At 33.3% G+C, this 26,437-nt stretch overlaps 2 protein-coding genes across 2 annotated transcripts; one reads left to right on the forward strand and one right to left on the reverse strand.

The window, feature by feature from the left end:
• The first annotated feature begins 1,661 nt into the window (after window positions 1–1,661).
• On the forward strand, window positions 1,662–3,846 carry LOC111692014 (putative nuclease HARBI1). The gene is made up of 2 exons (XM_023455679.1): window positions 1,662–2,090; window positions 3,012–3,846. The coding sequence occupies exons 1-2, from the start codon at window positions 1,662–1,664 to the stop codon at window positions 3,822–3,824; spliced, it is 1,242 nt and encodes a 413-aa protein (XP_023311447.1). The 3' UTR covers window positions 3,825–3,846.
• An 8,346-nt stretch (window positions 3,847–12,192) lies between these two features.
• Window positions 12,193–13,433, reverse strand: LOC111692015 (putative nuclease HARBI1). Its single transcript, XM_023455680.1, has 3 exons — window positions 13,331–13,433; window positions 12,776–13,074; window positions 12,193–12,720 (listed from the first exon to the last, which is right to left on the reverse strand). The coding sequence occupies exons 1-3, from the start codon at window positions 13,431–13,433 to the stop codon at window positions 12,193–12,195; spliced, it is 930 nt and encodes a 309-aa protein (XP_023311448.1).
• Between the last annotated feature and the right edge of the window lie 13,004 nt (window positions 13,434–26,437).

Below are 26,437 nucleotides of genomic sequence, written 5' to 3' on the forward strand. Positions count from 1 at the left end.
GCCCGCTCGTTCTTTGATGTTCCAGTGTCAGGGATAGGTGGATCCTAGAATCAGGCTTTTAAGTGAAGAGTCTTCGTCCTCCTCTCTGATTAAAATTGCCACGTCCTCTTTTTGCTTCAGTAGACGTTATAAGCAATCCTTCGCTTAACTGTTTCTCTCGCTCAGGACCGCTAGCTAACTTCATTAGAAATATTTCTTACAATGTCTGGCAGTTATTGCATTACCATAAAGTCCTACTAGCCCATAATTGGACCACTGCCCATATTTAGACCAACTCCTCTACCTTTGTACATTATTTTTATTAACGTTAACTATTATATACAAATATACAAATTTATTGAAAAAAGTTTAAAAATTTACGTTGTTATAGTTTCTTTGGGTTCATAAGTGCTTTCTCTTACTAAACTCCAAATATAGTCCTCCATCATATTTTCATTATATTCGCCTTGACAACGGCCTTCAAAGTCCATGATATCTTGATGAAAACGTTCTCCTTGTTCTTCTGAGAACGCTCCTATGTTGTTGTTTCCAAATTTATCTAAATGAGCATGGCTGTTGTTTTTTCACACTTCGCTTCCAGTTATGTTCATTGTGTGTTTTTCTTTTATTAATTTTAGTTTGACTGTATGATTGCCAGGTATATATTCTTCAAAGATACGGCAGCCTGTGTAAAATTATATGAGATTGTATAAAAATATATGAGAATATTTTACGTATGAAAAACACCCAAATTTATAATAAATCAACAAAAATTTAAAAAAAACTTTATTATTTAAATATAATGTACTTATAATGTTGCACATTAATCAAATTACATTTAAAAATTTGTTCTTCGCCGACTGATGCCTATTCTTTTTGCGGTAGTCTAGGCTATAGGAAGAATAATATAATAATTAATTGTTATTCTTTTTTCTAACTGAAATACCCTGTGTTGCAAAAAAAGTTATATCGTTTACACTGAAATTCCCTCGCACACATAATTTTGCCAATTCATTTGCTAGCAATAATATTTACCTATCTTTGTCTGTGAGAAGTTGAAGAATTTTGTGATCTCTAACTCATTTCACTAAAAAAACAGCACTTCTTATCTTTTCACCAGATTTTGAGGTTAGAATAACTATTGTTAAGTACATACAGTTGCATATTTTCAGTGTAAAAACACTGTAAAGGGCTATACAATCTAAAAATTTGTAAATTTTGTGTGCAAAAGTATTGTATTGTACGTTACTATTTTCTTATTGTACTTTTAAATTATTTAAACCTAGTAGATGCCGTTACAAATCAGAATGTTTTAATTTCAATAATCGCTTACTTACAATATTTTTGTTGTATTGTTTTTCTGACTTGACAGATACAATAGAAAATGAAGACGTTTTTGGGGTAATAATGAATAGAAAATAGTGTTTTGTGTTTTTATAATTAAAACAGTTATAAAATTGAAAAGCTAAAATTGACAAATTGTCTCTAACAAAGTTTTGTTTTAGTTATATTCCCTCATTCCTTATTCCCTATTCTTAAAGAGGCCCTACACTATCAAGCGGCTTGATCAAATGCTTGAGGCTCCGATTGATGGGCGCTTCAAGCGTACTTCAATCAACACTTCAATCTTTTGATCAAAACTCTCAGTCGAAGCTGAGAAGTGGAGGAGTGTGGAGCGTATAATGGTGTCAAATGTAGATTTGGGCTTCCTGGCCTTAACATTGGTTGCTGCGAAGGGGAGAAACAACAAAAAGAAAAAAAGACGGTGGTCTAAGGACTGGTATAAAATGAGGAACCGCTTCACTCATCAACATCTCCTTAACTTTCTGAGTGGTTCGGAACCAGAGGATTATAGGAACTTTCTACGCATGGACCAAGAAAGTTTCGATAATCTACTCGATTTAGTCCGCCAAGACATCGAGAAGAAGGACACGAAAATGCGTGAGGCGATTCCTGCAAGTCAGAGATTGTCTGTCACGTTGAGGTACCTAGCATCTGGCATGGATTTAGAAGACCTGGAATTCAGGTGTGCCATTGCTCCGCAGACTCTGGAACTCATCATAATGGAAACTTGCTCTGCAATTATCAGGGCATTGAAGGAAAACATCCAGGTAAGAAATTATTTCCCCAGTAAATCTCTATATTTTAAGAATGGAAAAAATTTACAAATAATTACACTTTACAAATAATACAGATATCGCACAGGTAATGTACATTATTGCTGAACTGAAAAGATTAGGGCACAAGTTCACATTGAGGCAAATGAGGAGAAGAACGTAGCAGCATTATCTTCATCAGACGTTTCGTGGTGTTGCTCTGGGTATGAAGGGCTTTCACTTGGATGCGAAATGTACAGCGTCTGCCCTGGGTTGGAGTACCTTTGCCAACTATTCATTGAAGAAGACGACGATGAAGGTGGCGAGGGTGACCAACGAGGAGGGTGGGTTTGAAAACGCACTCCCTCCCTTGTCAAGTTGCCCATTTCTGCTTCAAAAAGCGTGTCATTTATGATTTTTTTCGGCGAAGCGTCGTTGGTCTGGAGTTAACTTTTTTAATTTCATAGCCCATCCCCTAGCCAGAATATCTTATTCAGTCTCAGGTCGCTTGAAATATTCAGTCGCTAGTCACACTAATTGATCAGTGCTATCAGGGCCACCTTTCCTTTTTTTACCCGTCTTTACAGGGATGGCTGGTTTGGGAGTTGGGGGTGTAACTACGTCAGAAGGAGACCCTACACTTTCGAAACTGAGTTGTGATTGCGAGTCTTCATCCGGAGTCGGTTGCTGTAACAAAAAATAAAATACAGTGAACTACAAGCCTAAATTACACCATGCATTACAGAGCCGCACGGAATTTTCCCGGTCGGTTTTTCTGTCGGACGGCAGCCGAGGGTTTGAAAAAACCGTGCGGCTCCCCGGCATGGTGTAATTTAGGCACAACAGCAATTTAATAATTAAATTCCTATTTACAGTCAGTGTTAATTCTTCATGTAAGGGTTATAATGCAAGTTTCGTTTTTTGTTTCTCTTCTAGGTTCCAAAATCGCAGGATGGATGGAAACGGGTTGCTCAGGAATTCGAAGAACAGTGGAATTTCCCCAACTGCGTGGGGAGCGTTGATGGTAAACACGTATCAATCCAAAAACCTCGCCATTCTGGGTCCTACTATTACAATTACAAAGGTTCTTTCAGCATTGTGCTTATGGCAGTTGTTGATGCAAATTATAAATTTCTGATGGTTGATGTGGGAGCAAATGGCCGAGTGTCAGATGGTGGTGTGTTGAAGAACACATTATTTTGGCGCAAGTTGTCTCAGAACCAGCTTGACATGCCTGATCCTCGTGAGTTATCATACACTCCTAATGAAAAATTTCCGTACGTCTTCATTGGAGATGAAGCATTCCAATTTCTCCCTCAATTCATGAAGCCCTACAACAGAGCTGTTTTGACGAACGAGAAAAGGATTTTCAACTATAGACTCTCCCGAGCCAGAAGAGTTGTTGAAAATGCATTTGGTATAATAACGAAGAGATTCAAAATATTTCAAAATGCCATTAAATTAGAACCACCGAAAGCTGTGAAAATTGTAATGGCATGTTGCCATTTGCACAACTACTTGTGCTCAAAGAACAGAGCCAAGTATTTGCAACCTGAGGATATTGACAGAGACGATATTGTGACTGGTGCTGTGGAAACTGGGTCATGGAGGCAAGACATTCAAGAAATGGCACAACTTCAAAGAACCAAAAGCAATTCTACAGTAGAGGCAAAAAGAATAAGGGATGACTTCTGCAAATTTTTCAACACGTCTGGGTCAGTTCCATGGCAAAACAATTGCCTTGTGTAACATTACTCGTGATATACAATAATTATAAATACTGTAAAAGAAATAAAATAAAATGAAATAAAATTATTACCTCAGAAGTTTCGGTTTGTGCGATTTCCAACTGGTCTTTTATGAAGTGCATATCATTGTAATACCAAAGCGAAGGTTCAGGGATATCGTCTGTAGACGTCCCTGACACTTTTTTACCCTCGATGGCCTTGAACTCCCTGTTGAAGTTTGTTCTGAGAACATTAATTTTTTGTTTCAATTGTATCACACTGAAATCGGGTTTTATCTTTTTCAATGCCCCCACGATTTTTTCTAGCGCCGCACTTTTTTTATTTCTATTGAAATAATCCTTGCTCTTCACTTTCCACAATTCCGGACAATCGCGATATAATTCGATCAACAAACTGATGAATTCCCGCTCCGAGTTTTCGCGAACCTCGCTTTCCGAAGTGGACGCCATGCCTTCCACCGCTTGACTGACGCAATGCTTGATGGAAATTGCCCTAGACTATCAAGCGGCTTGACCATCCGCTTGAGTCATTCAAACTTTTTATCAATCACCGTCAATGCTTGCTTCAAGCTTCAAACGGGTTTCTAAACTATCAATCACGCTTGATACAATCAATTTGCTCAAGCATTTGATCAATCCGCTTGATAGTCTAGGGCCTACTTTAGAAGTACCTGCCCCTCACTATTAAAACCAGGTAAAGAGGTATCAGTTGTCGATCAGTCCTTCAGTCCTACCATATCCGTTGACAGAATACTTTCACATTATTTTGCCAGTTGGTGTATTGTGTTTTTTGAGTAATATAGTTTTACAACGGATAAAAATAGGGAACGGAATCTGGTGAGTGGATTTACTACATATTTCATATAGGTTAGTTAATTTATCTCGTACGTATTTGAGAGCTCGTCACAACCAACATACGTTTTACATTTCATAGATTTTCCAGTTAATTAATTCTATCTAATTGAAGACTCTGTATTAACATTTGCAAATTATTTTGTCTATTTACTTCTGCCGCTTGACTTAATCCATTAAAGCCCACATTAATTTTTTCCAAAAATATACATAATGCCCCTTAATAGGTACTGTTGCTATACTTACCCAAAATTGCGAAATGAATTTTTAAAGTTAACAAAAAATACTGTCATATAAATAGGACGCTGGTCATTCATATAATAAAAATACGAGAGGAAGCTAGAACATTTATATTTAAATATACATAAACTACCTACATTAGTTAAGCTTTAACATGAAGTTTGGGGAAACAACTATTACACAAAGTTAGATTACATTTAATACAAAATGTTCTCCACTATAATTCATCATCTGGCAACGTCTTTGTTTGTCTTTTTTCCATAAAAACTGCCCTTTGCCATCATATATTACATCATTAGTAATGGAACGCAAATATGCACGAGAAAATACATTGATTCCAAAAATATTTATTATATTTATCATAACAATTAATAGTTATTGATTTTTTAAAAGAATCAGTTTCGTTAGAGACCTTCTAACTCGATAAGTTTTTTTATTTAATTTTTTTACTGTTTCATGGTACCTAATCGTAATGGTAAAATATTTTTTCAAAATTAACTTAATTAAAATAATAGCATGTCCTGTAAGGGGTTCTTCATCAAAAATGTTCACCAAAATCATTATATACAAGGTACATTTGATAAAGTATTTTTAATTAGAACTGGCAACAACTGATTTATTTTTTTATTAAATAGCTATGCCAGTAGTTTTATTAAAAAATCGAAAATAATGTTCACCTGCCTTACAAATACTGATTACAAACAGGGATGGTCTTGTTTATTGCTTATATTCCTTTCTCATCAAAAGGATGGACTATGAAACTTTACATTCAATTATACTTAAATGTTTTAAACACGTTAAGGTACTTTGTAGTTGACTCACAACAAATCCAACGATGTATGAAACTACATCTTGGACATAATCTGTTAAATTCCAAACAGCAGAATTTAAATAATTTTCTTTAGAAATTTGCTCTTTAACATTATTTTCAAAGTTTCTATTTTCGAGGGAATTCTGCAAAACGATGTTATCGTTGTTTTTTGTCAGTGGTAATATTTTAAAAGTAGCACCAAAAAAGATGATCCTGTGATATTAAGGTGATAAAGAAGAGTTAAGTACTTCTTTTTGATCCGTGTCAAGGTTAAAAAGAGGATTCCTACATATTATATTTTTTTACTAATAAGTGAGGTTATGTCCATACATTTTTTACATAAATTAACAACAAATTACTGCCTTACATATTTTTAATTAAACATTACTTACAATAAATATAAATGTTCTTCTACAAATTCCCTACCTACTAAACCGGGGAGGGTTTTACCCTTCCCTTGGTCAGGTCAGTTCTTAGAGTCACAAATAAACTTTATTGTACGTAAAACCGTACACTACTGTCTTCTGCAAAAGAAATGATACTCGAAACAAAACATTTCACAATACACATAAATATGTCAATAAAAATGCTAATGTCTAATTTCTAGAAGCATTTATTGTACGATACTAGATTTGCCCTCATTTCCAAATATACCTATCACTAACATTTACAGCATTATTATCTACAACAGTTGTAGGTTCCTGTGTATATAATATGTTGTTAATATGTCTGCCAAAAAATAGAAGTAGGTAGATATATTGTTACTTATATTTTAAATTTAAAAACATACTTTCTCGAGTTAATACATTTTTTAGTTCTTTTCCAAACTTCTTTCTTAATACGAGCCAATAGATGGCTCTGTCATCCACTGTAAATGAATAAAATAATGTAAAAGTAAAATTAAAACATGAATATACAAAGGACGTATAAATTATATTTCACAACAATTTATTTCAGTAGTACCTACCACAAAACATACAATACAGTATCTACCTTAATACCTACTTATAAAACTAAACTATATTCTTACCTGTCCAATTCATAATAGAGTTATTGTTCATTATAACGTCCTTATAATTAATGGCTTTTTTGTCAAATAAATGAGGGTAACTTTTTACCAAATGAATAAATAACTCGCCTTCTTCCACAATCAGATATTTGTGATTCTTCATAATTATGATCCATATTTATTGTAATCTAGAAATTTTTAAATTAATGGTACCTACCATAATATGATAATGAAACAAATACAAACTCTTTATAATTTAACTGGTACGAGGAAACTACCACATGAATGCACATGAAACTACAGTAATATTTGTGGCTAGATCGGTCGTGATGTCGTGAAATCTGTACAGTCATTTAATCAAAAGACCTTGACTTGCGAGAACAATTCTCATTATTGGCACTTTTTTGTCAAACGTAGGAATTCATCCTTACTGAAATTTTCCACATTTTACATAAAGTCTTACGTTTTATGAGCATATTGTGTAAGAACCCGTTTAAATCAGATGCTGGTTTTTGTTTACGTGATACGTTATTCGCCATAAGTCTTACAGTCAGCTATTCTATAACCAGCTTTAATAAACTTTCTTTAGACATGCAATAACTGGTAATAAGTGTTGCCTTAGTTCTGTAATGGGCTACTCGTCGTAATATCAGAAGAAACACAGCTGTTGTTGTTTAACACTAATTTATTTTAATATATTACACTAGCTTATATTTTACGTAGATATTCAGGTTACAATGGAGTAGAAACGATGATTTAGTAATGTCGCGTTGATATAGACTAACTGAGTAACAACTTGATTTAGAATGAATTGGTTAGCTTGTTCGACTTAACTCATTGACTGACTGTCTGGCTGACTGTCTCAACTTCTCTCGTCCTCCTGGTTTTAAGCTCTAGCTATTGTTAATATTTGATAAACTTTGATAAGCAGCTTCCTGAAAGTGCTTATTGATTATTATGAATGTACAATAATTAATGTGTTTACAGTCTGAGTACATAGGAGAAGAGGATGTTTGCGGAACTATTCTAATTTAAGTAAATAATCATTAGGACTTACAGATAGTATACAAATAATATGTTTGTGCGGACGTGACCTAATGTAACTGTTTAAGATAGGATTTTATCTAACATTATACTAATTATTACGTGTTTTTCCTTATTCTGAAATACAATAATAAAATAAAATATGACTTATAATTCTAAATTAATAGTAAATGTTTTATATTTCTATATATAATTAAAATACATTACAGTTCGGCTACATTTTATGTTCATTGCTGTTTAGGAGTATGGACACACATACTGAAGAAGTATAGGGGAGATGCGCTATTAAAAGAAATGGATGGATGTTCATGTAGAAACATAACTAACTTTAGTTCACTAGAAAACATTGCTTTTGTGTGCCTTACAGCTTTTTCATCATTAATATTGCAATAAGAATAGGCCTTCGTGTCTGGTGTTGACAAGGCTGTTTTGCTTTGACCCTGTCGTCACTGCAACCAAGCCATGTGTATTGGGAAATCCAAATCTCTTTGAATTTGTGAGGATAAGTCATGTCTTTTGCTTTTATGAAGATTCATAATCAGTATACTCATCTTCATAATTACTGTCTTCAATTTCGTTGGCGATTTTGGGGATACAAAACGTCAAACTATATTTGCATTACACTCTGTTAAAACACTTTTAGTAAATTATATCTTCTCACATTGCTAAATTACAAATTTCTATTGGATTCAATATCGTATCATTGGTAACTACACTTATACCATTTACTTACTTCCATATTGTGATCTAAAAACAGGAAACAGCAAATTAATGTTTTAGGTTATATAAATTTACATGATATAAATTACAGTTATAGGTTATATAATATCCCAGATTATTAATCTGGGATAATAATGATAATGATGATATGATATATGATTCACATCACAGAAGTTCACATCAGGTGGCCTTAGATCATAGATAATATGTATGGAAGGACTCACCCTTAATCTTTACGAGGTATCAGGGTCTACAGAGGGGATGGCGCAAGAGTAAAGAAAACCTACATGCTTTCGGTCCACACAACTAGATCATTTTTTACCAAGAATATTGGCGCGTATATTCTTTAAAATTGATTTTTAATATTTTTTTAGTCTATTAATTAATACGTGGTTATGTGTCAAATTTGGAATGTTTTACAGACGTACTTTTCACATTGAAATGTACTAGATCTGGTACAATGGTACCAGCATGGCCGAAACTAACTGATGCTAATGTTGAAGGAATTTCTCAACCAGGCTTGTTACTAAACATTTTTAATTTGTACCAACTGTTAGACGAAAAATGTATTAGAAATAAAGAAAGTGTACTGCAGATCAAGGTTACTGAAAATCTTTTAATAACGTTGACTGCAGACCAAATTATTTCACGTTACCCAATAAATCGATAAAATGTCACTAAATTTCGATGTCCGCGAATATTATAGATTCAAATTTACGTGCAATCAGTTTGAAATTGGTATGATCGATATCTAGATCAGTCGAGACAAAATATCAAATATCCCATCCTTTCTTTGTTTTACCTATTAATTTCCTAGACATGAGTAAAATTAACAGTCTGTCCCATTGTTCGACAGGTTTGCCGAGCGATTTTAAAGCTCGTCAATGACTATTAAAAACATTGAGAAACCTTATTTCGCTTACCTACCCAATCATATTTTACAACGAGTAGTATATCAATATCTACTGAAGCCTTTAAATGTGTTTGTATTATTCCCTGTTTATCTTCGAACCTTTCCTCTAGCATTGCCCAAGCCATACTATAATTTTCCTCCGAAACTTTTTCCGCTTCGCCCTTTAAATATTCCAATAACCTATAAAATTTCTGGACTTTATCAAACTTTGGGTTTTTGTCTACTAACGATATAAATGTGTTTTTGAATTTATACCACCTATCGTATTCTGCACTAAATTCCGGCAAATTGTTCGGTGAAGAAAGGTTGGAGACTAGATGGGTTCAGTACCACGGCACTAGGTCTCCTTCTCTTCGTCACCTCGTCCAATATACGTCACATATTAAAAACTACTTGCTAAACAATATTAACGTTGTAGGTCGCTACTTACTTAATAATTAATAACGATAAGCTGCGCTGGACTCTTTCCTAGCCGCAGTCAATGTTTATATATTCTGTAGTACCAATTAGGTTACGAATCCAGTACAACATAAAACCACTGAAATGGTTGGTTGTATGAAATACAAGAAAAATACTCTACATATGATGAAATAAAACAAATTAATTTTAATTTTGCAACATTAAAAATATTTATTTATTACCAAACTAACAATTCGGTCGCTATTGATGGCTACTCAATTCACCACCGCCGCCAAAGCGGAGCACACTCACACCGAAGTCCCTCGGTTTTCACCAACACTTTTCTTTGTCTAATTTTCACTTTCCCGGTTCACTCACGTACACCGTAACCGAAACAAGGGTACACACCGTCCGTCTAAGCACACTGAATGTGGCGACCTCACTAGATCAAAACTTAAAGCTAAAGAGTACAATTTGGTTGCCTAACTAAAAGGAGTAAGAGCAAGGTGCCCGTTACAATGTGTATATAAAAGTTGTAATCCCCAATTCTCTGTTTGATTTCTTCTATAACTGCTGTATACAAGGAACCCACATCATCTCTACTCAACGTTCTTTCACTGGGCACATTAACTTTACAATATTTTTGAAGAAACGAACTAAGATATTGGTTATCCAATTTTGATGGAACAATTGACGCAACCATAGCACGTTAAATATAATTTAGGTTTGTTCCAACAGCTTCTTTCTGATGCGTACACGGTTGCGTTAGTGAACAACCGTGTGCGCATGCCTGCTTCATGAAGTAGTACGTGAACGTGTCAGAAACGGGAGCTCTGTTGGAACGCGTTCTAGTTGATATTCAAGGCTCTGAAGAAATCCTTCATTTCTGTGGTTTCTTCAAAGAACAACGAAGGATTTGTTTTGGTAACGTTCTGCTCTGTGGTGTTAACCTAAAACCTACCTACCACCGTCTTCTTGCGTTTTGCATGTGGTTTTGCCAAAAAATATTATACTACAATCTATTTGGATTTGCCACATGAATTGTTGTCATTTCTGTGGCGACAAACATCTAAAAAATGATAGGTAAGTAATTATTTGAAAATGTTTGAACACTCGGAAGCAAGCGCCTTTAAATTTTGTAGATTTTACAAACGAACTCTCGGAATTTATTATAAGAAACACCTGACAACTTGAGCTTGCGACCAAATCCTTCATGTTCTCAGTCTCAGTCGTCATCGTCAGTCGGGATTGTCACAGCAGAGCCCTTCCAATCAGAAACCGAAAAGGACATAAAGTGGACTACAAAAAACAAAATTGTTCCTGGATTTGTACAGTGAAAAAAAGGCAAAGGTTGGTACGTTACAAACGAAAACAGTAAAAGCAATGTGGCAACAAATTGCTCAAAAGCTGCAAGAATTGTTAGGTATTAGAACTATTGCAAGTCAGTGTGAAAATCGTTGGCGAGTTTTAGAACGCGGATATAAAAAGTTTGTGGATAATCAGACATCCACTGGCAGAGGATGAAAATTTTTTGAGTTTCAGGAAGAAATGGACAATATTGTAGGTAAAAAGAAAAATGTTTTCCCTGAAGTGTTACTAGAAAGTACCACTATCGACTTGCCTCCTTTAAGTGAACAAGCTAATTTTGAAGAAGAGAATGAAAACTTTTTAAATGTAGCTGATGTAGTTATAAAAAGCACACCAACATCATCAAGACCTGGAACAGCAACCAAAAATAGAAGAATCATGAAAAAAAGAGTAACATTATTAGAATGTTTAAACATTGAAAGGAAAAATTACTACGAGAAAAGAATTGAGGTGGAAAAGGAAAAAGTAGAACAGATGAAGATACGGAACGAGTTAATCAAAGATAGAAATGCCATTCTAAAAGAAAAACAATGTAATTGCAACATATGATATGTTGCAGATGTTTATTGTTAGTTTATTTTTGTAATAATATAATGTATAGGTAGATTTTTTCGTTTTAATACAAGGTTTATTTATATTAATGTTTGTTTTTCTTTAAAATGTATGCACTGTTTTTTTCATTAAAAGTTTTCTTTATTTTATATGTATGTAGTTTAATTTTTAAATTGATCAAGTCTAGGTAAGTAAAAATAGGTTTTTTGTATAATTTTTTATTACGCCATTATCAACAGTACACGTAAAATTTGCACAGTTCGATGTTTCTTTTTGTTTTTTCTTAATAAGTTTTTCACCAGTATCTAAACTCTTTAATTATTAATGTTTGTACCATCAATGATCAGTTACCTATAGTTTCTTTAAACTGTGATGGAAAACCTATTAGTTTTACACTGGCTTTTTAAAAACCAAAAGAGAAACATTTACTTACCAATTACAAAAAATTTATATTATTTAACACTACATTGGTAACATTTCAACAATCATGCGTCTAATATCTTGAGCATTTCTATCGTCTTCATCATTTATATTGTCACCAACCTCATCTTCATTTACTTGATACACAGGCACGAGTGCAGGGATGTCTTCTTGCCAATCAATTCCATCATCTAAAGCAATATTGTGTAAAACACAACTTGCCCTAATCATATGGACTATGAACCGTATATCCCTTATCTTGATGTGGTACAACTGTCTAAATTTTTGTTTTAACATGCCACAGCAGTGTTCTATGACGTATCTATTTCTGCAAAGTTTTATGTTATAATTTAACTGTCTATCATTTAATTGACCCCTATCTCTAAAAGGTGTTAAAACATGTGTTGTCAAAGGGTACCCACTATCTGCTAATATAAAATAATTTCCACATTTCTCTTCCATGGTTCGATAGAAGGAAGGGTTCCTAAAAACTCTACTGTCATGGACAGAGCCCGGATATCCCACGAATAGATCTATTATTTTTTTCCTATGATCACATACTGCTTGCATCTGAAAAAAGATTATAAGAAATAGGTACATTTATATTTTATAAACGAATTTTTACTTGTATTGAATAATAACTTTTCCTATTTATATACGAGTCATTGTCATCATTAGGTTTATCTATTCTAATATGGGATCCATCGATTGAACCAATCACTCTTGGAAATCCATGTGCTCGAAAATAATCCTCACTTACTGGTTTTTCTTCATCTGTCGGCCATGTAATAATTACTGGCGACATATTGCTCAAACAGAAAATTACTCGACGTATTATTCTGTACAAAGAGCTTATGGTTATGTTAAACCTATCGGCCACATCACGGAAACTAGCTGTTTTGTGACCCATAATGTGATCAGAACCTAAAATTATTAAAATTCATTAGATACGAAGATTAATGTTTATTTAAAAACAACTTACTTGTTCAGTACTCGTAATTTTTCCATACTGTCCCGACTGCGTTTTATAAAATCGATTGGTTTCATATCTTTCTACGATGTGCCTCAAAGCCATACGACTCAAAGAAAGTCACATCATCATAATTTTGGACTGTTTCCTCTGCATGAAAAAAAAAAAATTTTCATTTAGGTAGCAACAATTATAAACCATTAAACTTACCAAAAAAGTTATTATTTTTAGTTCGAGGATTTCCATATATTAGCACTTCATCGTCGTCAGAGGATGATATCTCTGAACCCACGTCACTTTCTAAGTCACTCATTATAAATTTATGAAATCTAAAAATGTTTATTTTACATTAGTAGATACAACTATCTTTTGTAGAATACTTACCTATTTCACGAAAACCAAATATGTGGTTATTTTAATAAAATATTTGACGAAAACAAACACAAACAGCTGATTCGATAATTAGTGTTCCATTAAAGTTTACAATCCAATGCGCATGTGCTGACAAATAGTTCATGGGTTTGTATGCGGATAGATTTGACAATCCGTCAACCAGTTCATGTACGAGTCCGTGACATTGTTGGAACGAGTAACCAACAGTCTCTACCACTGTCAGTGACTCTGTTGGAACAGTATATTTAAAAGGCGCAAGCGTCTGACATCCTTCTGATAATCAGGGACGTCGTTGGAAAAAACCTTTTATGCTGCTCGTCTGTTTTCTTCTTTCTGTCGCTGTTTTGTATACATTTCAATAAAGAGGATCGAGCGTTATTGTCCCCAGATTTAAACTTTTCTAATTTGGTTACCTGAGCAGAGGTTTTTGCATGAAGAAAATTCCAAATAAATCAGATTTGGAATTTTCTTTCACATAGTATCTGAAAATAAAATAAAAACCGAGATGGTAAATATAGTTTTACTTATAAAAACAACTTTATTTTAAATTAGTTAAAAGTTAATTATTTAGGATGTGAGAGTAGGAAACCTTTAACACATTAAGGAAATTTGTTATAATTTGTTTATTTTAAAAATAATCAATAAAATATAAAGAAAAACAATTTTTCTTACTGTCGGCACACACGTTTAATTTTATTTTATTGCATTTTCTGACTGTGTTGAGCTAAATATATTGAATATTCATCGTGTGATCTCCCAATGGAACTAGATAGTAAAACTCAAGCACATGACATATGTTGTATTGACAGTTTATTAATTTTGAGATATATAATTCATTCCCGTGTAAAAATATACAGAATAAAGTGATAGTTTCATGTTAACTAGTGGTTTAAAAACAGAATTAACACTTACTATTCTAGAGCAAACAGGGCAATAGACCTTCTTCATATCAATATACATTTCTTTGTATGGTTTAATTCAAACGGAAATACAGTTAAATTTAGACATTTTCACTTTTTCTCAAATCTATAAATCAAATATGCACTTCAAAATTATAATTAAAATTAAATGAAATAGGAATAACTTTAAATAAATAGGTTTGGGAATATCCTATTATAGTAATTAAGGGAATTTTTTGATCGTAAAGTAATAAAGCAATAAAATAAAAGTCCGAGGTAAACTTAAAGCTTTCCAGGTAATAACCCAACAGCCTATAACTTCTAAGAAAATTATATTATTGAATGTAATGTAATTAATTAGGTAATTTCATAATTGATTATGCACCTTATGCAGTTTTTACAAGAAATATGTAAATATTTATAACCTGAGACCGGGGCGTTTAATTTTTGGAATTTCGCTTTAAAATTCAAGATTCTTATTATTCTTTGTATTAAAAACACATAATTTTTTTCAAATTTGTATTTTTTCCCAACAAAAAAAATCATGTCAAATTCAAATGGACACTAGGACAATATCGAAAAAAAATATTTCAAATGAAATTGTTTCATGGGACACATCCCAGTAAAAGGAATCATTTGTTCATCCGCAGCAACCTCATTGTATCTCGGAAGTGAAAAGCAACCTTTTCTAATTCTTTCAATTAAAGGACGAATCTAAAAAAATTGGTCAACCTTCCTTTCATATTGAGGTACATCAGCATCGATAACAACTTTCAAATTGCTCCTAATTAAAAAATATCTATCACGCGAGTTATGTAGCTAACCGAAACTCATGTATATTTTATTTTTAAGACCTATTCATATTTATTTCATAATAGAGTATATTATGCATTTATTAGAACACTTATCAAAGGGACCCTTGCCCTCGAAACTGTAAACATTATAGAAGCCGACAAAGGAGCTTATTTTTGNGGAAATACAGTTAAATTTAGACATTTTCACTTTTTCTCAAATCTATAAATCAAATATGCACTTCAAAATTATAATTAAAATTAAATGAAATAGGAATAACTTTAAATAAATAGGTTTGGGAATATCCTATTATAGTAATTAAGGGAATTTTTTGATCGTAAAGTAATAAAGCAATAAAATAAAAGTCCGAGGTAAACTTAAAGCTTTCCAGGTAATAACCCAACAGCCTATAACTTCTAAGAAAATTATATTATTGAAATGTAATTAGTAGTAATATCTCTCTATAACTGTTCGTTAAAAATATCTCTCCTCATATACTTGTAGGAAATTGAACGCCCTACAAAAAAGGTATCTTACAATTTTTTCGTAAACCTCACCGTTTAAAAGATATTAAAGGTTGAAGTTTGATTATTTTAAGACAAATTTTTGTTTTGCTTATGTATTTTATAACTCGTTAACAAAAAATCATTATGAAATACGCAATTCATAGTTTTGTAGGAAATTAACTGCTCTAAAAAAATGGTCTTTTATGATTAGTCGATTAAATAAAGCGTTTAAAAGATATTCATCGTCAAACTTCAATGCACGCCAATTTTAACAGTTTTTGATTAATAATAATTCGGAAAATTTAAATTTAGTTTATGAGTTAGGGAAATTTATACAAATTTGAGTTTCTATGAACAGAGAAATGTTTAATCTATTTTATCTTCATTTAAATTTTCCTGTTCAATGAATTCATCACAGTCATCTAATTCACAATCAGTCAACTCTAAATCAGACATTTCCAAACATATTCTAGTAGTTTATCATCCTCCTCGCCAGGACGTAAATGTGTTTTGTTGCCAAATACAGCTAAAACAATATTATATTTTTTGTATGCTTAACGACCTGACGTCCATTTAAATGGACGTAGTCTTTTAATGAAAAATCAAAAAGAAAAAGGCAAGATAGAACACTAACACTATGTGTGTACATTAACTATACTCTACGCTACTAATTTAAACAAAAATCTGCATTCAATCTTTAATAGAATTAGCTTCTTACCATCAATTCGAATTCCGAGACAATCAGCCACACTAACGTCAGTTGTTTGCACTCATAAATGAGGTTAGTTGTTCTCCGAATAAGACGCTACGCTGTTGTCACCATATATTTATAAAACCTATATTGAGCCTTTGCATAAAAGACAGTAGGTAAATATCGTGACAATCAGAGAGAGAGAAAAACATATAAGTTTGAACTGCTTCTTCAAGTCCCCCGCAACTTTTGCGCATGCCTGAACCGCAACTTTTCCGCGGCAGTTATTTAATTTCATAATTTTTGAAAACATTCTGCTTAGGTGGTCATAAAATAATTTTTGTAGTATAATTTCACAATTTGATTAAATTCAGTTACCATCTCATAATTTACTCATAATCTTATTTATAAGTTTAACATTTTACATGAGTTTGAAATAAAGTTCCCTTAGTATTAATTTAGATTATTTCTACATAATAAAACTGCAAATAATTTAAGATGAAGAATTATGCTATAAAAGTTTGATGCATTATTTTTTAACATAAGTTNTTTGATTAACACATTTTTTGACCCTAATAATGATGCTTTAAACAGAACAAGAGCTATCTATATTAGGTAAATTAATTGGCAGAACTAAGATGCTAATCGGATCGCGACTAGAAATATCTAATTGGGAACAAATTAAAACAGTCCTTATTAGTAATTTTGGTGATCAACGCGATGTAAGATGCTTAGAACAAGATTTGTTACAATTAAAAATAAATAAAGGCGAATCATTGCATAGTTTTGGAATAAGATGTCAGGAAATTAGGAGTCTTTTAATGGCTAAATTAATACAGTCAAACCAATCCGCAGACGAGAAAATTTACTTGCTAGACATTACGAACGACTAACCTTAGACACTTATGTTAGAAATTTGCCTAACACCTTGCAAATGAAGATTAGGATCCAAAAATTATCTAGTTTAGAGGACGCGATAAAAACGGTAGCTGAGGACGAAAATTTCTCATATTATACCCGTACTATCTCTACCCCCACACATAATTTTTATTCATCTAAACCAATGGCGAAACAGACGCCTCCGCCAACTTTCGTGACACCTACGATGCCATATGAATCGCAAAATATAAGACCGCAAAACATATCAATACCACATATCTTTCAAAATTCCCGACCTCAATTTGCACCCCAAAATAAATTTTCTTCACAAAACAATCGACCAAATCCTTTTCAACAAAGAAACCAATTTCCGCAAAACAAACAAAATTTTAATAGATTTACAAATGTTTGGCAACCCAACAAAAATACACAACTACCTAAACCTACCCCCAAGGGCGGCATAAGTAAGAATTCAACCTTGAACCCAAATCAAAATAAGCAAAATATGCAAAATTTTAGACAAAATAATCAGCAACAAAGATTCCATTTTGAAGAACTATTTCAAGTAGACCAAGAACAAACAAACGAAAACGATCACCCTGAGACTTTTACATACAACTACGACGAACCTTGTACATCGCAAACATCTAACCCAAGTCGAAGAAGATTACGATTTCGCAAATCTATACTCGGACGAACAATGTTTTGAAAACGATTCATCTCAAAATTTTTCGACAACAGCCCACCTACATCACAAAACATAGTAGAATTTAATTCCATATCAACCCCCTGTTCACTACCCTATATAAAAATTCAAAACCCGCCTATGCTTTTATTAATTGACACCGGTTGCTCGAAATCCATAATTCGACCTAGTATAATAGAGAAACATTATCCCGACTGCATCTACCACGACAAAATTCAAATTAAAACTTGCACAGGAAAAGCTAACATTCGTTTTAAAGCCACAATCCCAAGTTTCAAGGAATTTCACTCATCTCTCCCTATGGACATTCTTTTATATGACTTCCACGATTTCTTTGATGGTCTGATAGGCTTCGAAGACCTCCAAAAATTTGATCTCTCCATTTGTCTCTCTCGAAAAATATTATTAAATCCAAAATTTTCTATACCCATATATTTCCGTCAACCTCACGAGACACAACGTAAATACGACGTCAACGCCATAGAGATCAAGAGATTAATCAAACCTGTCCCCGTAGATTCCCCCGATGTAGAAATTTTCATTCCAGCAGTAACTAATGGTCATCTGCAAATACCAGACACCATTACTACTTGCCAAAATGAACTTGCACTAGTAGAAATTCATAATATATCAGACACACCTCTCCAAGCCGAATTCTTAGATCCCATTTCAGTAGAACCTCTTTCGTATTACTCTATGTTTCAACCATCTGTAACCCCTTCCATGCAAAATGAGAATATAACGCCAATTCGTGAACTTCTGCGTACATACCTTAATTCTGAGGAAAAACTAGAACTGCTAAAACTTTGCCAAGAATACTCAGATATATTTTTAAAACCAGGCGATAAACTTTCATTTACCAACGCTGTAAAACACGAAATACGTACAAAGGACGAGAGCCCCGTTTACACCAAATCTTACAAGTATCCGCACATCCATAAAGAAGAAGTAAGGTCGCAGATTTCAAAAATGTTAGACGATGGTATCATCAGGCCAAGCCAAAGTCCATGGTCCAGCCCTATTTGGATAGTCCCGAAGAAAATCGACGCATCAGGACAACAAAAATGGCGAATAGTAGTTGATTACAGGAAGGTCAACGAAAAGACAGTTGACGATAGATACCCCTTGCCCAATATAAATGATATATTAGATAAACTGGGCAGATGCAACTACTTTACCACCCTTGACCTCGCTTCCGGATTTCACAAGATAGAGAATCCGTTCAGAAAACGGCATTTAATGTCGAAAATGGACACTACGAATACCTCAGGATGCCCTTCGGATTGAAGCACGCTCCTGCAACCTTTCAGAGAATAATGGACAACGTATTGAAAAATCTGCAACATAAAATCTGTCTAGTCTACATGGACGACGTAATAATCTTCTCTACATCCCTCGAAGAACATATACGTAATCTTAAATTAGTTTTTCAGGCATTCCGCGAATCTCATTTAAAAGTCCAATTAGATAAATGTGAATTTTTATGTAAATCTGTCGAATTCCTAGGACACGTTATAGAACAAAACGGTATCAAACCAAATCCAAAAAAAATTCTTGCAGTACAGAAATTCCCGATTCCAAAAACCCCCAAAGAAATTAAATCCTACCTTGGACTTTTAGATTATTACCGTAGATTTATAAATAACTTTGCTAAACTCACAAAACCGTTAACGAAATGTTTAAAAAAGGGCGAAAAGGTTATTCACACTCCCGAATTTGTAGAAGCTTTTGAAAAATGCAAAGTCCTGTTATGTAACGACCCAATCCTAGCTTACCCCGACTTTAACAAACCATTTGCCGTAACGACCGACGCATCGAACTACGCAATCGGCGCCGTACTTTCGCAAGACGACCGACCCATTTGCTATGCTTCGCGAACGCTAAATCCCGCTGAGACTAATTATAGCACAATCGAAAAGGAATTATTAGCCGTTGTTTGGGCCGTAAAATATTTTAGACCTTATCTTTTCGGACGACGTTTCACAATATTTACCGACCATAAACCGCTACAGTGGCTTTTCTCTTTAAAAGAGCCTAACTCCCGGTTAGTACGATGGCGACTTAAACTTGAGGAGTACGATTATGAAATTCGATATAAAAAAGGTAAAAACAACGCAAATGCCAACTCTCTCTTTCGCATAAAAATAGAAGAAACTCACCCCATCGAAACAAGGTCACAGAAAAAACGCGAAACATCGAATGAATCCATTATAGTAGAACCCGGCAACGTCAACGAAGATATTAACAATTTTATCAACGACATAGACCTAGACCTAGACAACATAAGTCCACCAGACCCTAACACTTTCAACAAAATAATTGACGACCTAGAATCAATTCATACTTCCGCCGAAGACCCCGTTCTTACCTTTCCAATCACAGAAAATTGTCTCAACCAATATTGCTATCAGATTACATTCAACGAAAGTAGTCATGCAATTTTAGATAATGCTTCCCATGAAAATATCTTTGACAAGATTCCTACTAACGTTTAGAACATTTACAACGTTTACAACATTTAGAACTTCCGCTTCCGACAAAGATGTTGTAGCACTTTTAAAAGACATAATAAATCCCTCCAAACAATATTGCCTTTACTTCTTTACTAGGGAAATTGAACGGAAAATTACTAGAATAATGAGACAAAACTTTGACTCGAAATTAAAATTATATATATCTCGCAAAATTTTAGAAGACATAACAGACACTGAAGAACAACAAACAAAGACCAGATATCAACACGAAGGAAAAACTTGTCACCGTGGTATTACCGAGGTTAAAACCGCTCTTAGTAAACGATATTACTGGCCTAATATGATTCAAGGCGTTACTAAATATATAAATAACTGTAATACTTGCCAAATTAGTAAATATGAAAGACATCCGCAGAAAATTAAACACGAAATCACACCTACCGCTAAAAAACCTCTAGAAATTTTGCACCTCGACATATTCTTTGCAGAAAAAGAAATATTTCTCACTATTTTCGACCCCTTTTCCAAATACGGACAAGCTTATCCCCTTCAAACCAAAAACCATCTCGAAATTTATAACGGTTTATTAACCTTCATATCACATTTTTGTATTCCTAGAAAAATAATTTGCGATTCAGGAACTGAATTTAAGAATCAACTAATTAGAGAATTTTGCCAACTACATAAAATAGATATTCATTATACGACAGTTCGAAATTCAAATTCTAACTCGCCTGTCGAAAGATTTCACTCTACATTATTAGATCAAATACGATGCCTCAAAACCGACAATCCAAATAAACCACTATCTAATCTAATAAAAATGGCAGTCATTTGTTATAATAATTCAATTCACAATGTAACAAAGCTAACCCTCTTCGAAATTGTTCACGGTCATTTAAATGTATCCACATCTTTCGAATTAAGCGATGCTATTATTACTAACGAATACATGCAAAAACACAAAGAAAATGCACAAAAATTATAGGAACAAATTAACCAACGAATTGAACAAAATAAATCGCATACGATCGATAAATTAAACGAACACCGAAATGATCCAATTCCTAACTCCCCTGACCAGACTATATATATTAAAGAAGACACGAAAAGACACAAGACAAAACCACGATTCAAAAAATCAAAGGTTATCCTAGACAAAGGTAAAATTTTAATAACCAAACATGGTACATTTCACAAAAATACTATAAAACGAAACAGACGACTAGCACAGACTAATCTTTTTCAGGGTCAAGATGCTACTACAGACGGTACTACTGACCTTCCTAATGGATCAGGTGCTATCTAAAGAAATCAACATCCAACCACTAGAAAACCCTATATTCCCCCTCCGACTAGGTACAACTAGACTTATCTCTGGTCATCACAAGATCATACACTACGTAAATTTATCACCTATAAAACTTAGATTAAAAAACCTAAATGATGAAATCAACCGTAAAGACACCTCCGACAAAATTAAAGATACTAAAACAATAATTAAAACAACTGCAAACGCGAAATTTATACTAGAACGAACTTATCGTAAATATTTAAATCTGCAACCTATTAAAAGAACCAAACGAGGATTAGTTAACATAGTAGGTACAGCTCAAAAATGGTTATTCGGAACAATGGACAATAACGATAGGAAAAATTTGCAAAAGTCCATCGCTACTCTCACTGCCGGACAACATAAAATAGTTGACCAATTAAATCTTAGAACGTCCATCTTACAACCGTTAGTCGACCAAATAAACAAGACTGTTACAACCCTAGTACAAAATCAAAATCACGTGTTCTAAATATATATCCGCATTACGCGAAGATCTTGACGTAACGATTAGAGCATTCCATTTAACTTACCTAAGCGAGCAGTTAACAACTCAGTGTCAACTTATCTCCGAATTCTTAGATGAAATAGAAAATGCCATCACATTCGCTTCACTTAATACATTGCATAATTCAATTATCTCTTTAGCAGACATCCGAAATATATTAGACACTCTAGCCAAAATATATTCACCAAATCAAATTTTAAATTTAAACGACCTACAATCATATTATCATTTATTTGGTGTCGGTGTTACTATTGATGAAAATCTTATAGTTTTTACGATCTATGTACCCATTCTTACTCCTGAATCTTACACTAGTTATCACCTATACCCGAACAAATGCATTCCAAATTTACTAATGGGAAACCAACCCGAAACCTGTCAATTTTCACCGCTACTGCTTTCACAACCTATAATGGAACAAATTAGTCAAGAACATGTGCTCATTTTGACAACACATACACTACTTGTCCAAACGTACTGTGGCATTAAAGGATTCGCAAAAATCATTCGACCCAGTCTTATCACAATCCCAAATAAATGTTCCGTCAACATAAACGGATCTGTCTTCTCTACAAGATTAGGTAACATAAATGGAACGAGTTATCTGCTACCCGAACTCAACAGCATATCGAACCAGCTAAACAGTAAACCCCTGGTTCTACAACAAGTGGAGCTAGATGAAATATCTTCCATCAATCAAGCCCTCAATCACATAAAACCTGTCGTAATCGAAGAAGTCGAAGATACACCACATTATCTCTACCTTTATATAATCATAATACTATGCATCATCGGTTGGTGTATTTACCTGTTCCGTAATCAGCTGAAGAGAATCTATAAGCAAAAATGGAGATACCCTGTCCACGACCGAGCGACTGACCAACCATCAGCACCCGAAAATGGAAACGTCAGCCCTACGATCTCCGGGCTTCCTTTTTAAGAAGGGAGGAGTTATGTAGCTAACCGAAACTCATGTATATTTTATTTTTAAGACCTATTCATATTTATTTCATAAGTAGTATATTATGCATTTATTAAAACACTTATCAAAGGGACCCTTGCCCTCGAAACTGTAAACATTATAGAAGCCGACAAACGAGCTTATTTTTGAATACATTAATTAGCAGTTTGTTTTTAAGTAACGTTTTCATTCTAAAAGAACCATTATACTTTTATGTCAGAGGTTAATATTAAATTAGAGTGCATTCTGTAATATTTCAATCAAAACATGTAATTAGAACGAATGTTGTTGCATATATAAGCATTGTGTATGGTTTATACTCCAGAGTTAACTTGTATTTCACTTAGTAAAGTTCGTCTCATCGACTTGTGCGTTTTATTTTCTGCCAACGTCTGATCAAGTAACAAAACTCGCGTCATGGAGTTTGCAATACTATTAACTTTAGTCATTTTAGCCCAAAACATTTTAATTTGGGGATACTTGAGACAGGACATTAGAACCGTTATTTATTCCAAAAATTTTCTTACTTCTGCGACCGTTAGATTCAGAGGTTTTCCATTCTCTGCTAAATACCTAACGTTGGTACAATTACAAATGTTTTCGAAGTCCGAATCGTCGAAATACATACTAATGTAATCTTCAATTTTCCAGCTGTGTCTCTCGTGAACTGTGTCGTCAGTAACTTCAGTACAGTTAAGAGTTTGAGGAATAAATACACCCATTTTCTTCCATGGTTTATGTTTAGCATCGTCTGCAGACTTTTGCGCATCCAGTCTCTTTTTAATTTCGCTGAGTGGTTCGTCGTCTGAGTCGTCTTCAGATAAGTCTGACTCATCGTGAAAGGACAACTCTGGATTGTGTAAGTCTTGATAAGTTGGATTATCTTCATTTAAATTTTCCTGTTCAATGAATTCATCACAGTCATCTAATTCACAATCAGTCAACTCTAAATCAGACATTTCCAAACATTCTAGTAGTTTATCATCGTCCTCGCCAGGACGTAAATGTGTTTTGTTGCCAAATACAGCTAAAACAATATTATATTTTTTGTATGCTTAACGACCTGACGTCCGTTTAAGTGGACGTAGTCTTTTAATGAAAAATCAAAAAGAAAAAGGCAAGCTAGAACTCTAACACTATGTGTGTACATTAACTATACTCTACGCTACTAATTTAAACAAAAATCTGCATTCAATCTTTAATAGAATTAGCTTCTTACCATCAATTCGAATTCCGAGACAATCAGCCACACTAACGTCAGTTGTTTGCACTCATAAATGAGGTTAGTTGTTCTCCGAATATGACGCTACGCTGTTGTCACCATATATTTATAAAACCTATATTGAGCCTTTGCATAAAAGACAGTAGGTAAATATCGTGAACATATAAGTTTGAACTGCTTCTTCAAGTCCCCCGCAACTTTTGCGCATGCCTGAACCTCAACTTTTCCACGGCAGTTATTTAATTTCATAATTTTTGAAAACATTCTGCTTACGTGGTCATAAAATAATTTTTGTAGTATAATTTCACAATTTAATTAAATTCAGTTACCATCTCATAATTTACTCAACCTTATTTATAAGTTTAACATTTTGCATGAGTTTGAAATAAAGTTCCCTTAGTATTAATTTAGATTATTTCTACATAATAAAACTGCAAATAATTTAAGATGAAGAATTATGTTATAAAAGTTTGATGCATTAATTATTTTTTAACATAAGTTAAGGTATAACTGTTTTTATAGAAATATTTTGATACTTCCCATCACTATATCTTCAAAAGGAAACAATTTGCATTGTCAATTGCTAATTATATGAGTTTTTCTGGTAGTATAGAATTTCTTAGTTATGTGATTGATAATAATTATAACTTAATACTCACTCTCCAAAATAAACGGCTACACTCCTAGTTGACAATGCAAAATTGACTTAAGGAGGTAAAGAATAAACCAATACTATATCACAATATATTATCTATTACCACCTATACTACATCATATTTTTCAACATCTATAATGAAAACACAAGTGAATGGTATTTAAAAATATTTATTAAACTTACAGTGAGTATGCACAATATACAGTTTTAAAACTTAGAATGTATCTATATTTATTACAATTTATGTTATCGCCTATCTACTGATGTTTGGAATGAATTAATTTGGTGTATCTATGTCGAATATACTCATTTTTTTTTTCAGAACTTACTTTGGCTTCATGAAATAATCTAATTTTAATTACAATTATAATTCATTATCAATTTTATTAGCTGCACTTTATGATTATCAATTTCTGACTGTGATTTTATGTGATCATCCATATATTCTGTATTAAATAAGTGGCCCACCTGGGCAAAAATTTTAATTACAAGAATTTGTTTTATATTTTTCTTTACAAATATATCATGAATGTTTTCACGAAATATTCTTTCGCAGATTTTACAAACAGAACAAACATCTGACGATGGAAAAATAAATGTACCCCTATTCTTAATTGATAGTAAACTAGTATATAATCACAAATTAAATATAACACTTAGAAATATCCCAATCTCGAAATCGAAATGTTAGGTTACATCAGATATCTCGAAAAACCGATCGACAATCATAAATCAGCCAATCAGCCAATCAAGATTTTTTGACGGTATGATCATTCGACAATATGTCGAATCTCTAGTCTTTCTAATCTGTAGTCAATAAATTCTTTAAATAATTTGGTAATATGAATTATGATTTCCAGACATACCGAACAAATAAATAAGGTATAAGTTATTCTCAGGATCATTCGTCTGTGAAGATGCAAGTAGGTAAATTCTACTGTATTATATCGAACCATTCTGACAATATTTCTAATAGCTTTGAGCTTTTTCGGCCCCTTTTGTATTTTCCGAGCAAACAGGCAAAGTAAATGAGGTTAGTGATACTTTTATTGTTATCTGTCTAAATCCAACCTCTTGGTTTTTCCAAGACTAGAATCCATTGACAATGTTCATGTCGTAAANGCCCCTTTTGTATTTTCCGAGCAAACAGGCAAAGTAAATGAGGTTAGTGATACTTTTATTGTTATCTGTCTAAATCCAACCTCTTGGTTTTTCCAAGACTAGAATCCATTGACAATGTTCATGTCGTAAAAGGTCAAGTGAATTAGGGCGATTGGGTCAACTTAGATCAATCCACT

The sequence above is a fragment of the Anoplophora glabripennis genome, unplaced genomic scaffold (genome assembly GCF_000390285.2).
Source record: "Anoplophora glabripennis isolate ALB-LARVAE unplaced genomic scaffold, Agla_2.0 scaffold840, whole genome shotgun sequence".
In the NCBI taxonomy this organism is placed as follows: domain Eukaryota; kingdom Metazoa; phylum Arthropoda; class Insecta; order Coleoptera; family Cerambycidae; genus Anoplophora; species Anoplophora glabripennis.